At 38.4% G+C, this 18,877-nt stretch overlaps 1 protein-coding gene across 2 annotated transcripts; it reads left to right on the top strand.

The window, feature by feature from the left end:
* Nucleotides 1-40: 40 nt before the first annotated feature.
* Nucleotides 41-18,229, top strand: LOC112055850 (oxysterol-binding protein-related protein 1). 2 transcript variants are annotated; one of them, XM_024096125.2, is made up of 14 exons: nt 41-434; nt 758-918; nt 1,694-1,891; nt 2,696-2,840; nt 3,539-3,684; nt 4,733-4,942; nt 6,611-6,731; nt 7,575-7,714; nt 8,219-8,329; nt 13,755-13,847; nt 14,018-14,087; nt 14,427-14,546; nt 15,753-15,942; nt 16,787-18,229. In XM_024096125.2, the coding sequence occupies exons 1-14, from the start codon at nt 293-295 to the stop codon at nt 16,803-16,805; spliced, it is 1,866 nt and encodes a 621-aa protein (XP_023951893.1). In that variant the 5' UTR covers nt 41-292; the 3' UTR covers nt 16,806-18,229. The 2 variants fall into 2 exon arrangements, with proteins under 2 accessions (XP_023951893.1, XP_052738187.1); XM_052882227.1 differs by lacking the exon at nt 8,219-8,329.
* Nucleotides 18,230-18,877: the final 648 nt, after the last annotated feature.

Below are 18,877 nucleotides of genomic sequence, written 5' to 3'. Positions count from 1 at the left end.
TCATATTGGCTGTCAAAATTCGCAAATTTGCGATTCGCATCTGCGATCCGCAATCCGCATTCCGCAAAGCGCAAATATTGTTTGCTTAATTATTTATTGTTGTTTTTACCATATATTTACTACAGTAAGAGTATTCATAATAACCTCCACTTTGCAAGGTTGCGAATATGATATTCCTGATCAGGCCACACGGCGGTTAATGTAATGCGACAACAGATTACATCTGTATAAAATTACAAATGTACTGACTCAAGATAGTTGATTTAGAGGAGAGGAGAATTATAGCTCTAAAATGTCCACAAAAGCCGAGAACCCTAGCTTAGAAGCAGAAGAGTCTATTCTGTACTCTGCAAGACATGGAGAATTGTCGATGGTTAAAGCACTTCTAGACGCGAAAATAGAAGGAAAACTAACTTTGGATATCAACTGTAAAGGTAAAGGAATTTGGTATTAAATTATTAACAAACTTTTGAATTTAATTTATACATAACAACTTAATATTATTGACTTATACAGCTAACAAGCTGTTAAGATTTATTTAGACTTTATTTGTACACTACAAAAGAAGGAAACAAAGTAAATCCCACACCGTAAAGCTCAGTGTTGGTTGACCCCCTCTAGGTGGGCCGAGGACATCAAGCGGGTTGCAGGGAGCCACTGAATGCTTGAGATCATTTTGTTGAAAAGTCCATGAAGGATTCCACAGTAGATGTCCACCGGCTATTGATGATGATGATGAAGGTTATGTGTGTTTTAGGTAAAACCAAGAGCAACTTAGGATGGACACCATTACACCTGGCCACATATTTTGGCCACAAAGAAGTGGTGGAGGCACTGATGGATGCGGGGGCAGATGTGGACGAAGTCAACGACAGTGGAGACACAGCTTTACATAAAGCTTCGTTTATTGGGAATGAGGTACAATGAAACAATCGTCATTCATATCTTGGCCTAAATTTCATTTCCCACTGTGGGGTCAGTAATAGAAGAGGGAATTTGTAGCTCAAATGCCTCTTTGGTACAGTTATTTGGCTTTGAATCCAAAGGTCATGGGTTGAACTTAAGAAATACTGAGATTTGTTTGTAAATATAATATACTCAGAGGCACAATTATCTGCCCTGTTCATTATGATGCGAGTATATTAATGTGGGCGTATAATTGTGCCTCTGAGTATATTTAAAAAAACTAAAAAAACACACTTTTGGCACGCACTAAAAATAACAATTGTATATTGTTCGTATTCCTGACAGCAAACCCTTTCATTTGATACCCATATCATGGGGGTGCATTTCAAATAGCCTGGCCGCCATCTTGGACGTCCGCCATATTGGATTTAAGTCACGTGACTATTTTTTTCGTATTCCTGACAGCAAACCCTTACATTTGATATCCATATCCATATCATCCATATCCTATGTTTTTACTATGTTTATATATTTTTTGTATATGTTCTCATATATGAATAAAATACTTTATGTTTAATGTAATTTACTAACATCAATTATGTTACAATAAAAATGTTCAATTCCCCACCACCGAACTATATTCAAGTTGGGTAGGTACAGACTACCATAGGCAACATTACGAAAATGCTAATCCAGCATGTTATTATGTGTGTATGTTATATTGCATTACATATGTGTGTGTCCGTACAAAGTATTCTTATATTTATTTCTAATACATTTTTTTTAGGAGCTAGTGATTCTTCTCCTAAACTACAAAGCTGACGTCAACATAATGAATGGTGAAGGCAAGACAGCAATTGACGTGTGCAAAACACAAGATGTACAGAGACTGTTAGAGGCTGCAGGCTTGGCTGAGAGGAGGGACAGAGAGAGGAAACTCTTGACTGCTGCCAGAGAGGGACGGGTAGATGAAGTGCAAGAATTGGTAAGATATGAGAAAGCATTCGCTGGATGCAGGTGGCTCAGTATCGTGATGTTTGGAAGTCCCTACAAAAGGCCTATGTCCTGCAGTGGACGTCCATCGGCTGATATGATGATGATGATGATGATGAGAAAGCTTTAACATTAAACTGTATTATATTTGTTTGTTCTTACAATATATTGATTATTAGTATATGCAACTACTATCTTCCCCTCCTCAGTTCTCTAATCTCCTATGCCAAACTCTCCCTCTTACTTACTAGGAGATAGACAGCTCCTTTTTTCTCTCTATCACTTTCTATCCCTCCTTCTGTGTCTTCCCCTCTCCAATGCTCCTCTCTGCCGTTTTCCTGTCTTCGTAAGAGAATAAAAATAAAATACCTCTCTTACTCTTATTTCCTAGGTATATCTTGTTTACTCTCTGATATCCAGAGGGATATCAGAGAGTAAACAAGATATGGATAAGGGAGATGAAAGGGAGAGAGCTCCCTTTCATCTCCCTTATCCCGCCATTTTACACTGTTTCCCCGATTTTGAACTTCATTCAGACATAGGCTCCATACACATTCAGAGGACGTCAGGAATAAATACACTCAGGCCAAAACATCCTTCCAGTATAACCCACCAAGTTGAGGTCCAAAAGGAGACACCCTTAGAGAAACCTTCCACCCATTTCTTTCGGACCCCTCCAGGCGATGCTTCTGCGCTCGCCCAAAATCCCCAGTGACGCTGCTGAGGTCCCATTAAGGAGCCTACAGCACTTATACAGTCAGAAAATAAATATATCACGCTCAATTGGTTTTTGTAGTTAAGCAGCTCGAACCCTACCAGCATAAACTGTGTGGACGCGCAAGGCAATACGTGCCTGCACTGCGCGGCGTACCGCGGCCATGCGCGAGTCGCAGTGTTGCTGCTGCAGAATGGCATTGACACCACTCTCAGAAATAATAGTGGTAAGTTTGTAAGATTTTTATTAGGCTGGGATCCCACTACCCCAGAAGATTTGCCGGAAACTGGACACTGATGTTCACATTACACCAGTTTTTTTTTTTTATTTTTTACAAGTTAGCCCTTGACTACAATCCCACCTAATGGTAAGTGATGATGCAGTCTAAGATGGAAGCGGGTTAACTTGTTAGAAGGAGGATAAAAATCCACACCCCTTTCGGTTTCTACACAGCATCGTACCGGAACGCTAAATCGCTTGGCGGTACTCTTTGCCGGTAGGGTGGCAACTAGCCACGGCCAAAGCCTCCCAGGCCAGACCTGGACAAATTAAGAAAATCTCAGTCTGCCCAGCCGGGGATCGAACCCAGGACCTCCGTCTTGTAAATCCACCGCGCATACAACTGCGCCACGGAAGTCGTCAAAAACCAGATCCCACAAGAAAAATTAAGTCAGATACTCACCTCAGTTGAATAACTAAATAGCTAATCTCAAGTCAATTTTAGTTTTTATAGTTATTTTCGGCCTTAACTCTTATCCCACAAAACAAGTCACCCTTGAACAATCTTTTTCTAAAATAGACACCTTTTTTTTAGGAACAAACATTTTTTTTAAATAGAGACAGGTGAGTGAAAAGTACGCCTTTAATAGTAAAGGCGTAAAAAGGTGTATTATGGTGAAATGAATGTACGTGTTGTGTGGACAGGACAGCTAGCGATAGACCTGGCGAAGGACAACGAGATGCGCGACGTGTTGAGCGTGCGACCCGTGCAGCGGCTGCAGCGCACCGCGGCCCGGTTTGAGGGGCCGCTCTTGAAGCGGTCGCGCTTCCTGGGATGGAGACCTATATGGGTAATGTAGATTACTAATAAACATAACCTCCACGTAGGGCATTTCATAGTATACCCGGAGGAGGTAAAATACATCCCAGTCAAGAAACTGCTGCTGTAACTGCCGCAACCAGTATTGGCTTCCTTGGATGGAGACCTATATGGGTAATGTAGATTACTAATAAACGCAACCTCCACCTAGGTCATTGCTTAGTTATCCAGAGGTAGTAAAACACATCCTAGTCAAGAAACTGCTGCTGTACCTGGCAGCAATGAGTTTTGGCTTCCTTGGATGGAGTCCTATATGGGTTATGTAGATTACTAATAAACGCAACCTCCACCTAGGGCATTTAATAGTAACCCGGAGGAGGTAAAATACATCCCAGTCAAGAAACTGCTGCTGTACACGGCGGCAACCAGTATTGTAGGGGAAACCTGGTCAGTGGCGATCACAATAGATCGGAAGTGATTCACGTGATACAAGGACCTCGAGAAGACTTGGCAGAGCCGTGAATGAAGAAGAATGTAGATTACTAGCCGTGCCAACATGTCTCGAGAAGAGAGAACAACATTGTTGACTAAGAAAATATCTGTCTCCAATTAAAATGTGACAGGTAGCAGCGACAGTGATGTACTATCATTTTGTGGTAGAGGAAACGCCTCGAGCAGGTCACAGGACTCGTGACTGGGTGTAGGTTTAAGGGATCCCTTTAGAATGCATTAACACTCACCTCCCCTTCCCGACATGTTCTGCATGCCTATACTAAACAATTTATGATCAATAATTACACAACTAAACATTATTGCACAAAATCACTAACGCGAATCACTAACAAAGAACTTGACACAAATCATCAAATACTCTATATATTTTATTACTCGAGGAATAGTTGCATATGCCTTTCTGCCTGGCCGAATAATAGACAATATAGATCGGCCGTGCCGTTTCGACGGAGACTTAGAAACAACAAAAAAAGGATTATTACAATTTTATTAGGCATTCTAATTCAATGATAAGTTTTCAAATATTTTCAACAGATCGTTTCATAACAATATTCTTATGTATACAGGGTGTCCTCCAACGAGGCGTGTTGCTGTACTACGGGTCGCGCGCGGAGGCGGCGCGGGAGGGCGGGCGGTGGCGCGACCGCAAGTACCTGGACGGCGCGGCGTTGAGTGCGCCCGACACGGAGCCCGCGCTGCTCGTCGTCAACTTCAGCGACGGCGACAGCCACCGCCTCGCCGTGCCGCAGGGGGACAGCGTGCACGCGTGCAGGCAGGTGAGATGTTCACATACAGGGTGTTCTACAGTCGTCAACTTCAGCGACGGCGACAGCCACCGCCTCGCCGTGCCGCAGGGGGACAGCGTGCACGCGTGCAGGCAGGTGAGATGTTCACATACAGGGTGTTCTACAGTCGTCAACTTCAGCGACGGCGACAGCCACCGCCTCGCCGTGCCGCAGGGGGACAGCGTGCACGCGTGCAGGCAGGTGAGATGTTCACATACAGGGTGCTCTACAGTCGTCAACTTCAGCGACGGCGAGAGCCACCGCCTCGCCGTGCCGCAGGGGGACAGCGTGCACGCGTGCAGGCAGGTGAGATGTTCACATACAGGGTGTTCTACAGTCGTCAACTTCAGCGACGTCGACAGGGGACAGCGTGCACGCGTGCAGGCAGGTGAGGCTTTATACAGTATTTGTATGGTCAACCCACCACCTCCCATGGCCCTTTCAACCTCTCGGTAATTTGGGCCGAATCGAGGGAGGGTGAACCCGGTACTTGCTCTTTGCGTGTTCCCGGGACGCCTTCTTGACTCCCTACAAGTTATTGTCCCTTGATACTCACTCTCCCCCTTCTGGGACTTTTGTATGGTCAGTCGTTCCATACAATATTTTTATCATCAGACGCTCTATACGACGTTTCGATAAACGGCTCTCTTTAAACACCATTTGTATTAATAGCCATTCCATACAATATTTGTATGATCAAATGTTTCATAAGAAAACAGATCACACAAAACTTTCATGAGACACACCATTAATACCAGCCATAATTTTTGTGGTCAGGCCAGTACCATACATCTTTGAATGGTCATATGTTTCTTAAAGGACCAGACCATACAAATCTTTTAAGACATACTGCATTCATAAGGATCACAATTTGTGTGATCAGATGTTCCATACAACATTTGTAAGGTCAGGTATTTTGTGAAAAAAAAAATTACTAATATTTTGAGTCCCTAGTCTCCCTACGCTATAAAAATAATATACAAATCTCATATATTTAACAATTTAATCAATTGACACTTGACATAAATGTAATTTGTAGTTTTAAGCGTTGTTTAATTTTTAAGTTTAACCAGACTACAAACAACAATGCTGTTTAAACCTTTAAAAGATGGCTTCGATTTGTACTAGAACTTTTTAAGTATACCTATGTATAGATTATTATTAATGTTTCTTGTTGTAATTGCTGGTATATCAATAATCAATAAAATAAAAAAATATATATATATCACAGAATTACAGACATCATATTACAGCAGAAATATAATGCATGCATTACTTTGACGGCCGCGTGGCGCAGTGAGTAGTGACCCTGCTTTCTGCATCCACGGCCGTTTGTTCGATTCCCACAACTGGAAAATATTTGTGTGATGAGCATGGGTGTTTTCCAGTGTCTGTGTGTATTTATACATTATATAAGTATTTATATGTAGTATATAATTGTATATTAATATTATAATATCAGCTATCTTAGCACCCATAACACAAGCTACTCTGTATGCTTACTTTGGGGCTAGATAGTGATGTGTATTGTTTAAGTATATTTATTTATTTATTTTATTTTTATTTTATTTATTACTGTGGAGTTACAAGTTTTGTGAGATTAAGAAATATCAAAAACTACCAGAAATTTCCTTTAAAAAAGAATCTGTTTGGCAACAGTCGTGGATCACCGCATTGAAAGAGCACATAGCGTACTCCGGCCACTACCTGTGGGCGGGCGCTCCGCCCGACTCCGCCAAGGAGGCCACTGAGGATCTAGAGGACGAGTGCAAACCGCTTGGTAAGTCATTATTTCATCATAGAGAATACAGAGCTTGTATGTTTAATATTTTTATTATGGTCATTAATACATAGAGCTAGTAAGTAAAAAAATGTGTACTTTCAACAAAATTTAGAGCTAAACAAAAGCTATACTATATGCATAGCTATATTGAAATCGAGTGATCGAAAATATCATTTCATTATAGTTATCCCCTCTCTTATAAAAAAGCCCTCTTTAAGATAGGGTGATAAATATAGTCATAGACAAAAACTAGTAAGAAAACAGCTAATAAGTTAAAAAATCTGTATAATTTTTAATAAACAGGCTCAGACTAAGCACATACAATATTAATGGAATTCGAGTAACTGTGAATGGATCGAAACAAAAAAAAAATATTTATCTCAAACTACCCGGTCAAGCTTTGCTTCATTCCCTACCCCTATTTTACTCCTATCCTACCACTACCCTACCCCTATCCTACCCCTACCATACCATACTCTTACCTTACACCTACCCTACCATAACCTTACTCAACCCTACCCCCTACCCTACCCCTACCTTAAATATGCTATGTCGTTCTCCTGGTTCTCCGCTACCTCTCACCAATTATGAACCAAATTGGTCCAGCAAATCTCGACAGCAAATGTAACAAACCCGACTTCGTCGTTTATATATATATAGATAATATTACTTATTTATTTACATGCGGCTTTCACAAATTACGCTGTAAAGTTGTAACAAAAACGTTGAGGTTAGGCAGCACTTTTACAAATATACAAGATGCACGCTATGCTGCGTACAATCAATGAAATGTAGCTGCAGTATGCTAGAGTAGCACTAGAATCGCTCGTTTGTCCGTAGGCTCGATGCAAGACGCGCTAACCACGGCCACGAATAGTCTGGCTCTCCTCGACACTCAGCTGCGCGAGTGCGCTGCGATAGTCGCCGCTCTAGACAAGAGTGTCAATGTCGGCAACTCGCTGCACCACTCCGCTTACATGGTACGTTGTCTCTAGAGTAGTGCAAGTAAATAGTAAGTAAATTAGTCTGCATCGTAGATTACTGTCAGATGAGTCATCGTCAATCTTTTAGTTAGTAATAAACTGCTTCGTAACCTAACGTCAGATGAGACGCAGCCTGTCTTTAAGTTGTAAATAAACTGCATCGTAAGATGGGTTAGCGAAGGCTGGAATATAAGTATTGTTCCAACAATTTTTAACGATTGTCCGGATTGTTCTTTGTTTTTCTTCTCTTTTTGTTTGTTACTTAATTTTTTCTTAAATATTGTATTATGTAATAATAACCAGTGCATAGTAAAACCAACTGTGTTTGTGTGTTTGTGTTGCATTATGGTTAGGCTTAATTTAAATATGTTTTTTGTAGAATAATAAAATAAATAAATAAAGACGCAGACATCTGTTAAACTATCGATAAACAAAAGTATATTTTTTCCCCTTTTTTTGGAATCTGAAAGTCCACTATACATTAATTCCATTGTCCTGTAGAGGTTCCAACACGCGTGCGGCTCTGGGCAGGCGGCGCTAGTGGCGCTGCGGCACTGCGCCGCGCTGGTGGCGCAGACTCGCGACAGAGACAAACACGCGCTCGCTACACAGGTGATCTTCCCTCTCCTACTGACTGCGCCACACAGGACTTCAAGAAAAAGGAGATTCTGTTTTTAGTGCAGTCTTTTGTCACACAGACTCGCGGTGGAGACAAACACGCTATCCACATGATCCACGTGATCTCCTACTGACTGCGCCAAACATTGAACATTATGAACGCACTTAAAATTACAAAAATTAAGCATATATTAAAAAACTACACTATTTAATTTGTAATACTGTAGTGGAAAATGCATTTTTTGTATTTTATTATATTACTTCAAGTACTATAAAGATCTTATGTCACATTTGGGAGTTTTAAGACAAAGACAAGCAATTTCTCGACATATTATTGATTTGCCTCTCCTACTGACTGCGCCAAATGTAGGAGCTCCTCGGTTACGATTTTGTGATTTTTTATTTAAGCACCAATAATTGTGCCTGATAAACACTAATTATATTTCCTTGCATCCTTGTTCATATATGATAATTAAACAAAGGTAGTGTCCTTATTTGGTTGGTAACTATGCGCACTATTTTTAAAGAAAATTAAAATAGGAAGTCAAAAAAGTACTTCTTATTACTCGTAATGCCACCTCAGACCTCCATCTTGGATATCTCTCATTCCTTTTTTGTGCGCGGTAACTATCGCACGCGTCTCTTACAAAAATAAAAGAAAGAAGTTTTTTTCGTTAATATAGTTTATTTCATATTTCATATGCCTTCAAAGGTAAAGTGTAAAATCAGTGATCAGTGAAGATTCGAAAAATATCGGAAGAGAAAATATCTTCGTTAGATTTTTTATAATCCGACAAAGAAAGTTAGTGAAGTGTTTGTCGATGATATTTCAGTCCCAGTGAATAAAAATATAGTGAAGTGTTCCATTGCAGGAAATAATTGTAGATTAACGAATTAATCATAATATTTCACTTTTTTCATAATATTCCAAAATATCCGATGTATCCGGGTTGACTGCGAGTTTTCAAGGATAACTGATGGAATATTTGTTAACTGATATTAAGGAGGTATCCGGGTTGACTGCGAGTCTTCAAGGATAATGGTGGGCATACGGATTAACTGCGAGTTTCTAAGTTTGCCATAATACCTACTCCAAATCATAAAGAGATATTGGAAAATCTGCCAGTATTTAATGTTATTGCAATTAATTACAATTGACTGTGAGTTTGGGTATAATATTCTAAAATATAAGGAGATATCCGGGCTGACCGCGAATTTTCAAGGATAGTGGTGGGCATTCGGATTAACTGCGAGTTTCTAAGTTTGCCATAATACCTACTCCAATTTACAAAGAGGCATTGGGCAAAACTGTCGGTATTTAAAGTTATTGCAATTCATTTCAATTGACTAGGAGTTTGGTTATAATATGCTAAAATATAATGACCGAGAGTCTTCAAGGATAATGGTGGGCCTTCGGATTAACTGCGAGTTAATAAGTTAGCCATAATACCTACTCCAAACTATAAAGAGATAGGGGTTGACATTTTATTTATAAAATTTAACCAGGTATCTAGTTTTCAACCATAACCTAAGCAGAAAATACGTACAGTCTAAATTAGATGTAACGTTCATCTGCAATCACAAATAATTTTTATACCCGCAAAATTTTTTTTTTCGAAATAAAATAGCTTATTTAGATAAGATACCGTAGTAAACGTATACTGCCGTGATTCAACCTCGAAATCGTTTGTAGTTGTACCAGACAATATAAAACTGAGGCCTATATTGGCCGACAACCCTGAATAAAATAAGGACTTAACTGAGCCTAAACTTTCAAAGGCTCCCGCCTCAATTAAATCATCTGATTATGACCCAGAAATAAAACAATTTCATAAAGACGGATACACGTCTCCATCCACGTTCGATGCACATTCGATGCACGGATATTAAGGTGAAAATTTATACAAATTGTTAAGTCCGCAATTCTCAAAGCTGAATGCAGAAATTTCTGCTTCTGTACTGGACGTAATTATTAAAGCCTAATAAAATAAAGTATATTTCAGCACAACTGTGCATAGTCATCAATGCCATCAAAAAAGGCATGTAAACCTAAAATCATTACCCTTCCTTTTGGCTTCGCCGTAGTCGGGTAAAAAGGTCACGACAACGTTAAGGCCTCAAAAGCAATGTTTGCAACGCTTGCCGCTTGCTTTGTGACTCTCACCATAAATAATTTCAAAATAGAATGCAACTGCTAAGTCCTACTTTATATATTTTTTTTTTCAATTAATATTAGTGTGCCAGAAATGGGACATTTTTTGCTTATTGGTGATGATTAAGGCCAACAAGGCTATTGAGAAAAAGGTTTTCTTTAGAAATAACTCAATTGGCCCTCAAACTCGAGGTCAGGGTCATCAGACCCTGACCTCGAGGGCCGACCTACCTACGACTTTCTAGCAGGGAAACTGGCATGCGGCCACCTTGTTGTTAGGTGAGCAGGGCGCAAGGAGGATACAGGAGACAGACTATATACTTCGCTGCCCTTTTTTCAGCATCAGTGCTATCGCCATAACGAACTATCGCCTTGCATAAGATCTGTGCCCCGGCGCAGACTCACTATTAGCAGACATTACCTCGTACGGTTACGAGTTGGTTCCAATTTTTTTTACAGTAGTTGGTTAAAACAACTAACAAAAACGTACTACTGTATTCGATCAAACATGGCTACTTTGCGCCATTACGTAGTAAAATTATTCAGTCTTCAAAATACTTTTTACTAACTGAAAGCAAAAAAAAAAAAAAATGCTTGAAATAATTTGTAAATAATTGCCACATAGCCCATATTAAAGTGACAATGCACTTCCAAATAAATATGTAAATTAAAAATAATTTTACCATAATAATGAAAATTTTTACTTTATTTTCAAAATGAAAGATTAAAGAACAACTTGGATAATACCACGTGATGGACGGGTATCTGAGCGAATATATATCATAAGAACCGCATAATAGCCCTATGTGAAGTTTATCCGTATTTACATAGGATAAGCTATGGTATATAAAGGTACTCGCACTAACTCGCACCGTTAAGTTCCACTAAGAAATGGTTCAATAAAAAAAAAAATGCATTTAAATAAATAAATATTTTTTTAGTCATAAGGTTACTTAAACGACATCCTATGTTTTCGCAATACACATGATGAACAGTACCTTATTAATTTAACTGCAGTTTAAAATTGTGCTAAGAAGTTAACGAAACTTAAGCTTCGCCGTCAAAAAAAAAAAAAAAAGAGAAGATAAGCGAAAAGCATACCTCGTGTTATGGGTACTAGCTGATATATCATAATATACGAGTACATTTATATAATACGTATAAATACTTTATAATGTACATAATATACATCCAGACACTGGAAAACAACAAACTATCCTGTCCTGTAATTTTTCAAGATTTATAAAATATGCTTCTAAAATCCATGCACTTATCTATCTTAAACTGCAGAATTCGTTAAAAAGTTCACTAAGCTACCAACATGTTCTATTCGCGAATTTGCTCAACTTCCAGTGCAGTACTCGTAGCTAAGTAGGTACTGGTGATGATCTATCATAATAAGTAGAAAAGTAAATAGAAATTACTTGGGGTTTTTTCTTTTTGTGTTCATTCACTAATAATTAACTAATTGCGCAATAGTATTACGCATAGATTGCACAAATGCAATAATAAGTGTTTGTGGGCAAACAATATCCTCACCTCAATCCTGATTGTTTTGTAAATGGTTTGTGTGACAGTGTGCGTTCGCATTATATGCGAATACCAAATACAAACCTCGACGCTCATCTGCAATAGTTAATTCGGATATCGAATGGTCCCTATTCAATAAGCTGTTTGTGAAGTCACAAAACACTTTCCCGGTCAACGGGATATTCACTAATTAGCATCATAATGTGATGCGAAATCCCATACCTAAACTGTAATGTTTGATATTAAAAGACTCTAGAAGAATCATTGAAATACATTCTACACCGAAATACTAGGGTTTCCATAGTGGCCTACACAACTCTGGTTTCCACTCCACCTTAATAGTTTCAGATATTTATTACTCAAATCCAGCATGAAAATTTTCTACTAACATATTTCGAAGATCATCTTCTCTTATGTAAGAGTTTTTACTGGCTGGTTCCTCCAGAATCTATCTGTTCTGTGTCTGTCCTGATACTGGGCATGCTGACAGAACAATAAAACAGTCTATCACATCGCTGAAGCTATGGCATATTGCTATATCAATACATAACACCCACGTTTTTGAACCCTTTAAGCTTGTTTATCCTTTAAGCATGCTTACCTTCTTAATTAGACAATTTATCAGTGGTTGTAGTTGTGTGACTACAGCAATCTCAATCCCTACCGGTCAGACTTGTCAGCCTTTAAAGGTGACATTATAAGTACTGTCGAATGGTTGAATGCTCATTCTCAGAAGGGCTTATAAACCAAAACCCCTAAATATTGTAACACTTGGGAACCTCAAGTTACCGATTATTCCTGGGAAGAATCCAAAGAATCTGGTAATTTTATTAGCACCTGTAGACAGGGTTCACACACTATCTTTAATAAAGTTAAATCTTAAATTGTTATATAATAACAGTGTCAAAATAATATCAACAAATATCATAAAATTTGCTGCTGCTCCAGGGACCGATCAGTATGTTCTATTTTTGATATATCACACCAAACGTCGGATAATATCTGTTAAAAAAGATATTTAAGACCTTCGGGCACAGATTAGACTATTAATAACATACAAGTGATCCCATCAAGTGAAAGAATGCAAACTGGACAAGATCATCCCTCTATTTTGCCCGATCTTACTAAAACACTTCTTGGACAAAGCGGAATCCGCTAGATCCATATATTGTTATATGGTAGATTGATAGTAGAATAAGAAATTTAGTTCTTGATTGTAACTCGAATAGAAATGAATGATAAAAATCATAATTATAACTAACTTATGATATATTTCCAAACTTTCTCCCTTTCGCTCTTAACATCTACCTTTGTTTAATTATCATATATGAACAAGGATGCAAGGAAATATAATATATGATCAAACGAACTTCCAAGTGAAGTTCGATCATTATTATATGAGTTGCATCCTTGGAATATATGATCACCCACCCTCCCAGAAGCTCTCCCAAATAATACAGGAAAGTTTGTACAAGTTACAATACCTTCTCTTAAATAATGAGAGATATCCAAGATGGAGGTCTGAGGTGGCATTACGAGTAATAAGAAGTACTTTTTTGACTTCCTATTTTAATTTTCTTTAAAAATAGTGCGCATAGTTACCAACCAAATAAGGACACTACCTTTGTTTAATTATCATATATTCCAAGGATGCAACTCATATAATAATGATCGAACTTCACTTGGAAGTTCGTTTGATCATATATTATACTGCTAGCTTTGTCTTTATGTATACAGATAGAGCGAAACAGAGTATTGGAGGAGGCCTTAGCCGCGCTCGCGAGAACGCATCATGCGCTGGAGATGTCTGTAGCGGAAGAACTTACTAAGGTAAATAAATAAAAGGATAAATGAAGACAAAGTCCTAGTTTAAATGTTTAAAGTACAAGCGGACTCCCGCGACTTCGTCCGCGTTCTTGATTCATAATCATTAATGGCTGAAGCATGTTTTTTGCATAATTGTAATTGAGTTAATGTTCAGATTGATTAACTGTTTGCAGAGCAAGAGAAAAAAGAAAAGCTCTCAATCGAACAACGACTCGAAGGAAAATTTCTACGACGTGTACGATGGTAAGGAATGGTTAACGACGACAATAAATCATCCCTCAAATAAATATTATTAAAATTTCACATAAATACAGCCATTTATTTACCTCATTATTAGTTTAGCGGTTGAATGACAAGACACATGAAAATATATTTTTTGTATTTTATTATATTACTTCAAGTATTATAAAAACAATAATCTATATGTTTGGCGCAATCTTACGTCACATTTGGGAGTTTTAAGACAAAGACAAGCAATTTCTCGACATACTATTGATTCGCCTCTCCTACTGACTGCGCCAAATATATTTTATTTAGATGTTAAAGAAAAGACCTGTACCTAAAAAAACACCATTTAACCAGATTCCGATGACGACACGCTGGTAACAGCGGGGTTGTCCAGTCCCTTGGGGGCGCTGAGCCCGTGGGGCAGCAGCCCCGACCTCACCAGGAGGACGCCCATCGGCAGCGTGGACGGCGACGGTGCGTGATGACGTTACACTGGTCAATTGAAAGATTTGAGGCAACAGCTGAATTTCTTGTCTTTTCTCGATCGTTTTATAGTTAACTTGATCCTTTTATAATTAACGACAGCAAACTTCATTTTTGAACATAGTTGTGTAGGAGCGTACTTGAAAGAAACATTCTTGAATTTAATGATATGATGAATGATTAAAATATGAATAAAATTAAATTCAATGATATACTATACTACAACCTTTCTTAATGAGTACTTTACCAACAAACAAATTAAAAATGAGGGTATAAATCACTAGTCATTTCACACCTAATAATAATTATAATTAACTTGTTCTTCAATTAATGAAAATAAATTTGATTAATAAGCTTAGAACTGTTAGATGTGGTTAACATATTTATTATAACATTTTATAAACAAACGTTACACGATTTAAAATAAATAAGTTATGAAATGACATGCGTTTTCTACCTTCATTTCTAATAATTTATTTGTTGGTAAACAGTATTCATCAAGATCGGCTGTAGTATAGATCACTCAGCGGGTGATAGAGCGAGCTATGCTAGGAGTTTCTATGCGTGATCGATCCTGAAATGACTAAATCCGTAGAAGAACCATAGTCACATATAGCTCAGCGAATCACGAAGTTGAAGTGGCAATGGGCAGTTCACATAGTTCAAAGAGCCGGTGGACTTTTGGATCTCAAGGTGCTGTAATGGCAACACCGCACCGCATAGCGCAGTGGACCCCCCACTAGGTGAACAAAGGACATCAAGCGGGTTGCAGGGAGCCGCTGGAAACTGGCGGTTCCAGACCGTTTTGTTTGGAAGTCTATGCAAGAGACTATGTCAGCGTCCATCGGCTGTTAATGACTCAGACTAAATACATAAGGACTAGTATCGCACCCAAATTCACGAACAAAATTTTCTGCCATTTTCTAAGGAAAATGCGCTTAGATTTCATACATATCTTATACTAAACTAGCAGTTTTTGTTCGTTTTTTACACCATTTAACTACACAAAAAGGTATTTTTACGGAGGTTTTTAACCGATACACACTATTGTAAACTATGAAACATCGATTCTATAGAGACAGTGTTTATAATCGCATAAGATCGTTGATCATATACTTTGACAGAAAAATAATGTCTGGCGAGGCAGGTCTTTATCTAATTAGTCTGAGGTTGATGATGATCATGATGGTATACTAGGTGAGAGGACACCAACGAACGAGGACCGCGAGGCGTTGGCCCGGCAGCAGTCGGGAGCGTCGCTGTCATCAGGGTCGCCGGTGTCGCTGCACACGGCGCTGAGCCCGGCCTCGTCGCGCGGCACGCTGGTGTCGCAGGGCGGCCACGTGTACCGGAACGCGCGCCCCTACAAGAAGAACGTCAAGCCGAGGTGAGGCCGGTGACCCCTCGTACTTTTTATAGGTTATTGTCATCGCCTCGCCTGACATCGGACTTTGATGTTGTTTATTTAATAATAGTAGGGGAGCCCGGGATGCTAAATTTGCAGTTACTCGAGCGTCATTGAGACCGATTACATTTGGTAGATTAAATTATAGGAAGAATAAATGGTTATTTACTTTTTCCGCTTTTAGCGGTGGAAAAGAAAACTACAGACTTTAAAAACAATTTTTATTACTTTGGCTTACTGAAATTGTATGAAAATTTTAGAGATTAATTAGGAGATTATTTCCTTAAAAATAAGTAAAAAATAATCGCACTCGTACCTCGAGCACTAAAATATAAGGGTTTAATTTTGTAACTTTGAAACCCTCCCATTCCATTACGTTACGCTCAAATCGTCAGATTTTCGAAATGTGCAGTTTTTAGCTATCAACTCACCTACCTTATCTTAATCTGACGTGCTGGTTGAGTATTTATGAAGTTAGTTTTTTTTGGTTGCCCTAAACGTACCCACCAATATTAAGGGCTCATACTCGGTGGAGGTACTCGACAAAGTGTAAGGTATAGTCCCTTATGTTTATCTGCGCTCTCGAGTAACTGCAAAAATCCCCTCTTCGGCTCCTCTACTATAATAAAATCCATGGTTCCCGCGGGATTTGTGAAAAGCTGAAAACCACGCGAACGAAGTCGCGGGCATCCGCTAGTATCCTATAAAGCTGTGCACATAAAACCAAAGCCAAAATAAATAAATGAGTCATAATTTTCACGCTTCATTTATACTTGTGTTCTTTTTTTCTTATTTTTTAAATTGTGGTTTATATCTTTTGTTTCAGTTTGGAATGGTCACTTTAAGTTTATTATTAACACAACATTATTATAACAACAAATATATTATTATGTATGAAACAACGTTTGTGACATTGTACTTGCAGTTTAAAAGTACACTCTATTGTTATATATTTAAGGATAACATTCATTTATCCATTGAAAAGTTCCGTCCTTTATCCAACGATCTTAAAAGTCCATGATGTTCAGATGTATCGAATTTCTATCAAGTCATTATCTGCTATGATATAAAGATAGTAAAAATAGAACGAGCGAATATAATATGATTAGTTATGCTTTTTCAAAGTAACCATAACGAATATAGCTTAAATATTTTATTTCTACGTACTTAGAGAGAAAAATGGAACGTTAATCATGCCACATTTAAAAAAATATATAATATTGTAGGGCAAAGTAATAACAATTTCATTCTTATGAATAATCTGTGATATATAAAATAATATTAAAATTAATGTAATAAATGTATAATGTATTTTTTACAGTTAATACAAATCAATTGATTAGTTAAAATGCATTTATTTTGAAAAAAACATTGCGTAGGTTACGATATCAAAGTTATGCATTGCACACATTTTTTGGTAACGCAATTAGGGACTTGGAGTTCTTTTTAGGGGTTGGCCTTTTTTTTCTTGAAACTATAGATTTCGTTATATATTTCTACATAATCCGCACTGACTTTTTTTTTTTTTAAAGTCTTCCAAATATTTCATGGAGACTCATAAAGATCATTGCTCATTGGACCCACCCGCCGCATGATCCTCACCGCCTCGCATCGAGTGGGTAGTATTATTTGTATGGAGTATTATATACCTACATATGCTCTCTACATCAACTCCGGGGCAGTCTATGAGCAAGGTGCTCATAGACTGACCACGTGCGACCGGCGTGTGGACCACTCTGTGACAACCTGTTACACGCACGCATGCCTTACGCCAGCCACGCACCGTCAAGTATACCGAAATATCGTTAGAGATAGAGTTTCGATATTTTTTTATCGCCCGTATCCCTAAGCGTGCTGCATACGGATTTGTCCGTGTGTGGCTGGCGTAGCGTTGACTACTCGTATTTAACCGCGCGCTGTCCGCGAGTGGTTCACACGCGACAACCATAGCCATAGTTTACTAGATATCAACGCGGTATCCACCCGTGAAATACCTGACGCAACTGAACACGCTCTATTTAACCGTGGACCACATGTCGATAACGAGTGGACACCGAGCAACTAGGCGGTGAGAGGTGGATCAGGTGCCGGGTGGGTTCAATGAGTTAGGACCTTTATTATGCTTAAATTGACATTTACTGGACGTACAAAAAATAATTTACCTAAGTTGATTTTGACATATAATTAATGTTAAGAATTAATTATGTTCTGCATAATATTGTTTGTGATTTTATGTTGATTTGTGATTAATAAAAATTTATATGTTTTATTTTGTTTGCTTTTATTTTATTTTTTTTATTCACCACCTCCATTTTATTTGTTCGCTTCTGGCTGCAAATTGCGATAGTAACCAATTGCGCTGGTTAATCAATATTGAATCAAGTGTTAGCAGTATGGATTGGTCTCGTATTTCTGGGTGAATTTTTGGACTGGGTAACTTAAGCCGATCGTATTAAAAGTTACAACTAAAGCCGTGTGCTTTCCAATTTTTGATATTATCCATAAGAAAATATTTAAACAAATAGGTAATCTTTGTTCTTGAACGATTGAGACTCTGGAGCCTTCTCATCATCATCATTGTCAGCCGATGGACGTCCACTGCTGGACATAGGCCTCTTGCATGGACTTCCAAACAAAACGGTCTCGAGCCGCGAGCATCCAGCGGCTCCCTGCAATTTACACTGCCACAAACTTTCTGCCTTCATAAAATGATGTTTGACCAGTGGCGTAGCTAGGAAATCAAGGGCCCTGGTGCAAATAAAATAGGGCCCCACTAGGTACCATCTACTTCTACACTGTTTAGGTTTTATACAGTATTTTTATCCATTTATTTTGACAATGGGAGAAATTTTTGGAAATTCAGTTGGACTGCAATTTTTTTGCATCTAGCCCCTGAGTAGCTTCGCCATATTATAAT

Source organism: Bicyclus anynana, chromosome 1, assembly GCF_947172395.1.
Source record: "Bicyclus anynana chromosome 1, ilBicAnyn1.1, whole genome shotgun sequence".
Taxonomy (NCBI): Eukaryota; Metazoa; Arthropoda; class Insecta; order Lepidoptera; family Nymphalidae; genus Bicyclus; species Bicyclus anynana.
This window is presented reverse-complemented; position numbering and strand designations above follow the sequence as displayed.

Excerpts from the sequence above, each read along its gene's own strand:
- LOC112055850 (XM_024096125.2), top strand. The coding sequence starts at position 293 with ATGTCCACAAAAGCCGAGAACCCTAGCTTAGAAGCAGAAGAGTCTATT. Across the intron at positions 7,715-8,218 it reads TGCACCACTCCGCTTACATG|AGGTTCCAACACGCGTGCGG; the intron begins GTACGTTGTCTC and ends ATTGTCCTGTAG. Across the intron at positions 14,547-15,752 it reads CGGCAGCGTGGACGGCGACG|GTGAGAGGACACCAACGAAC; the intron begins GTGCGTGATGAC and ends ATGGTATACTAG.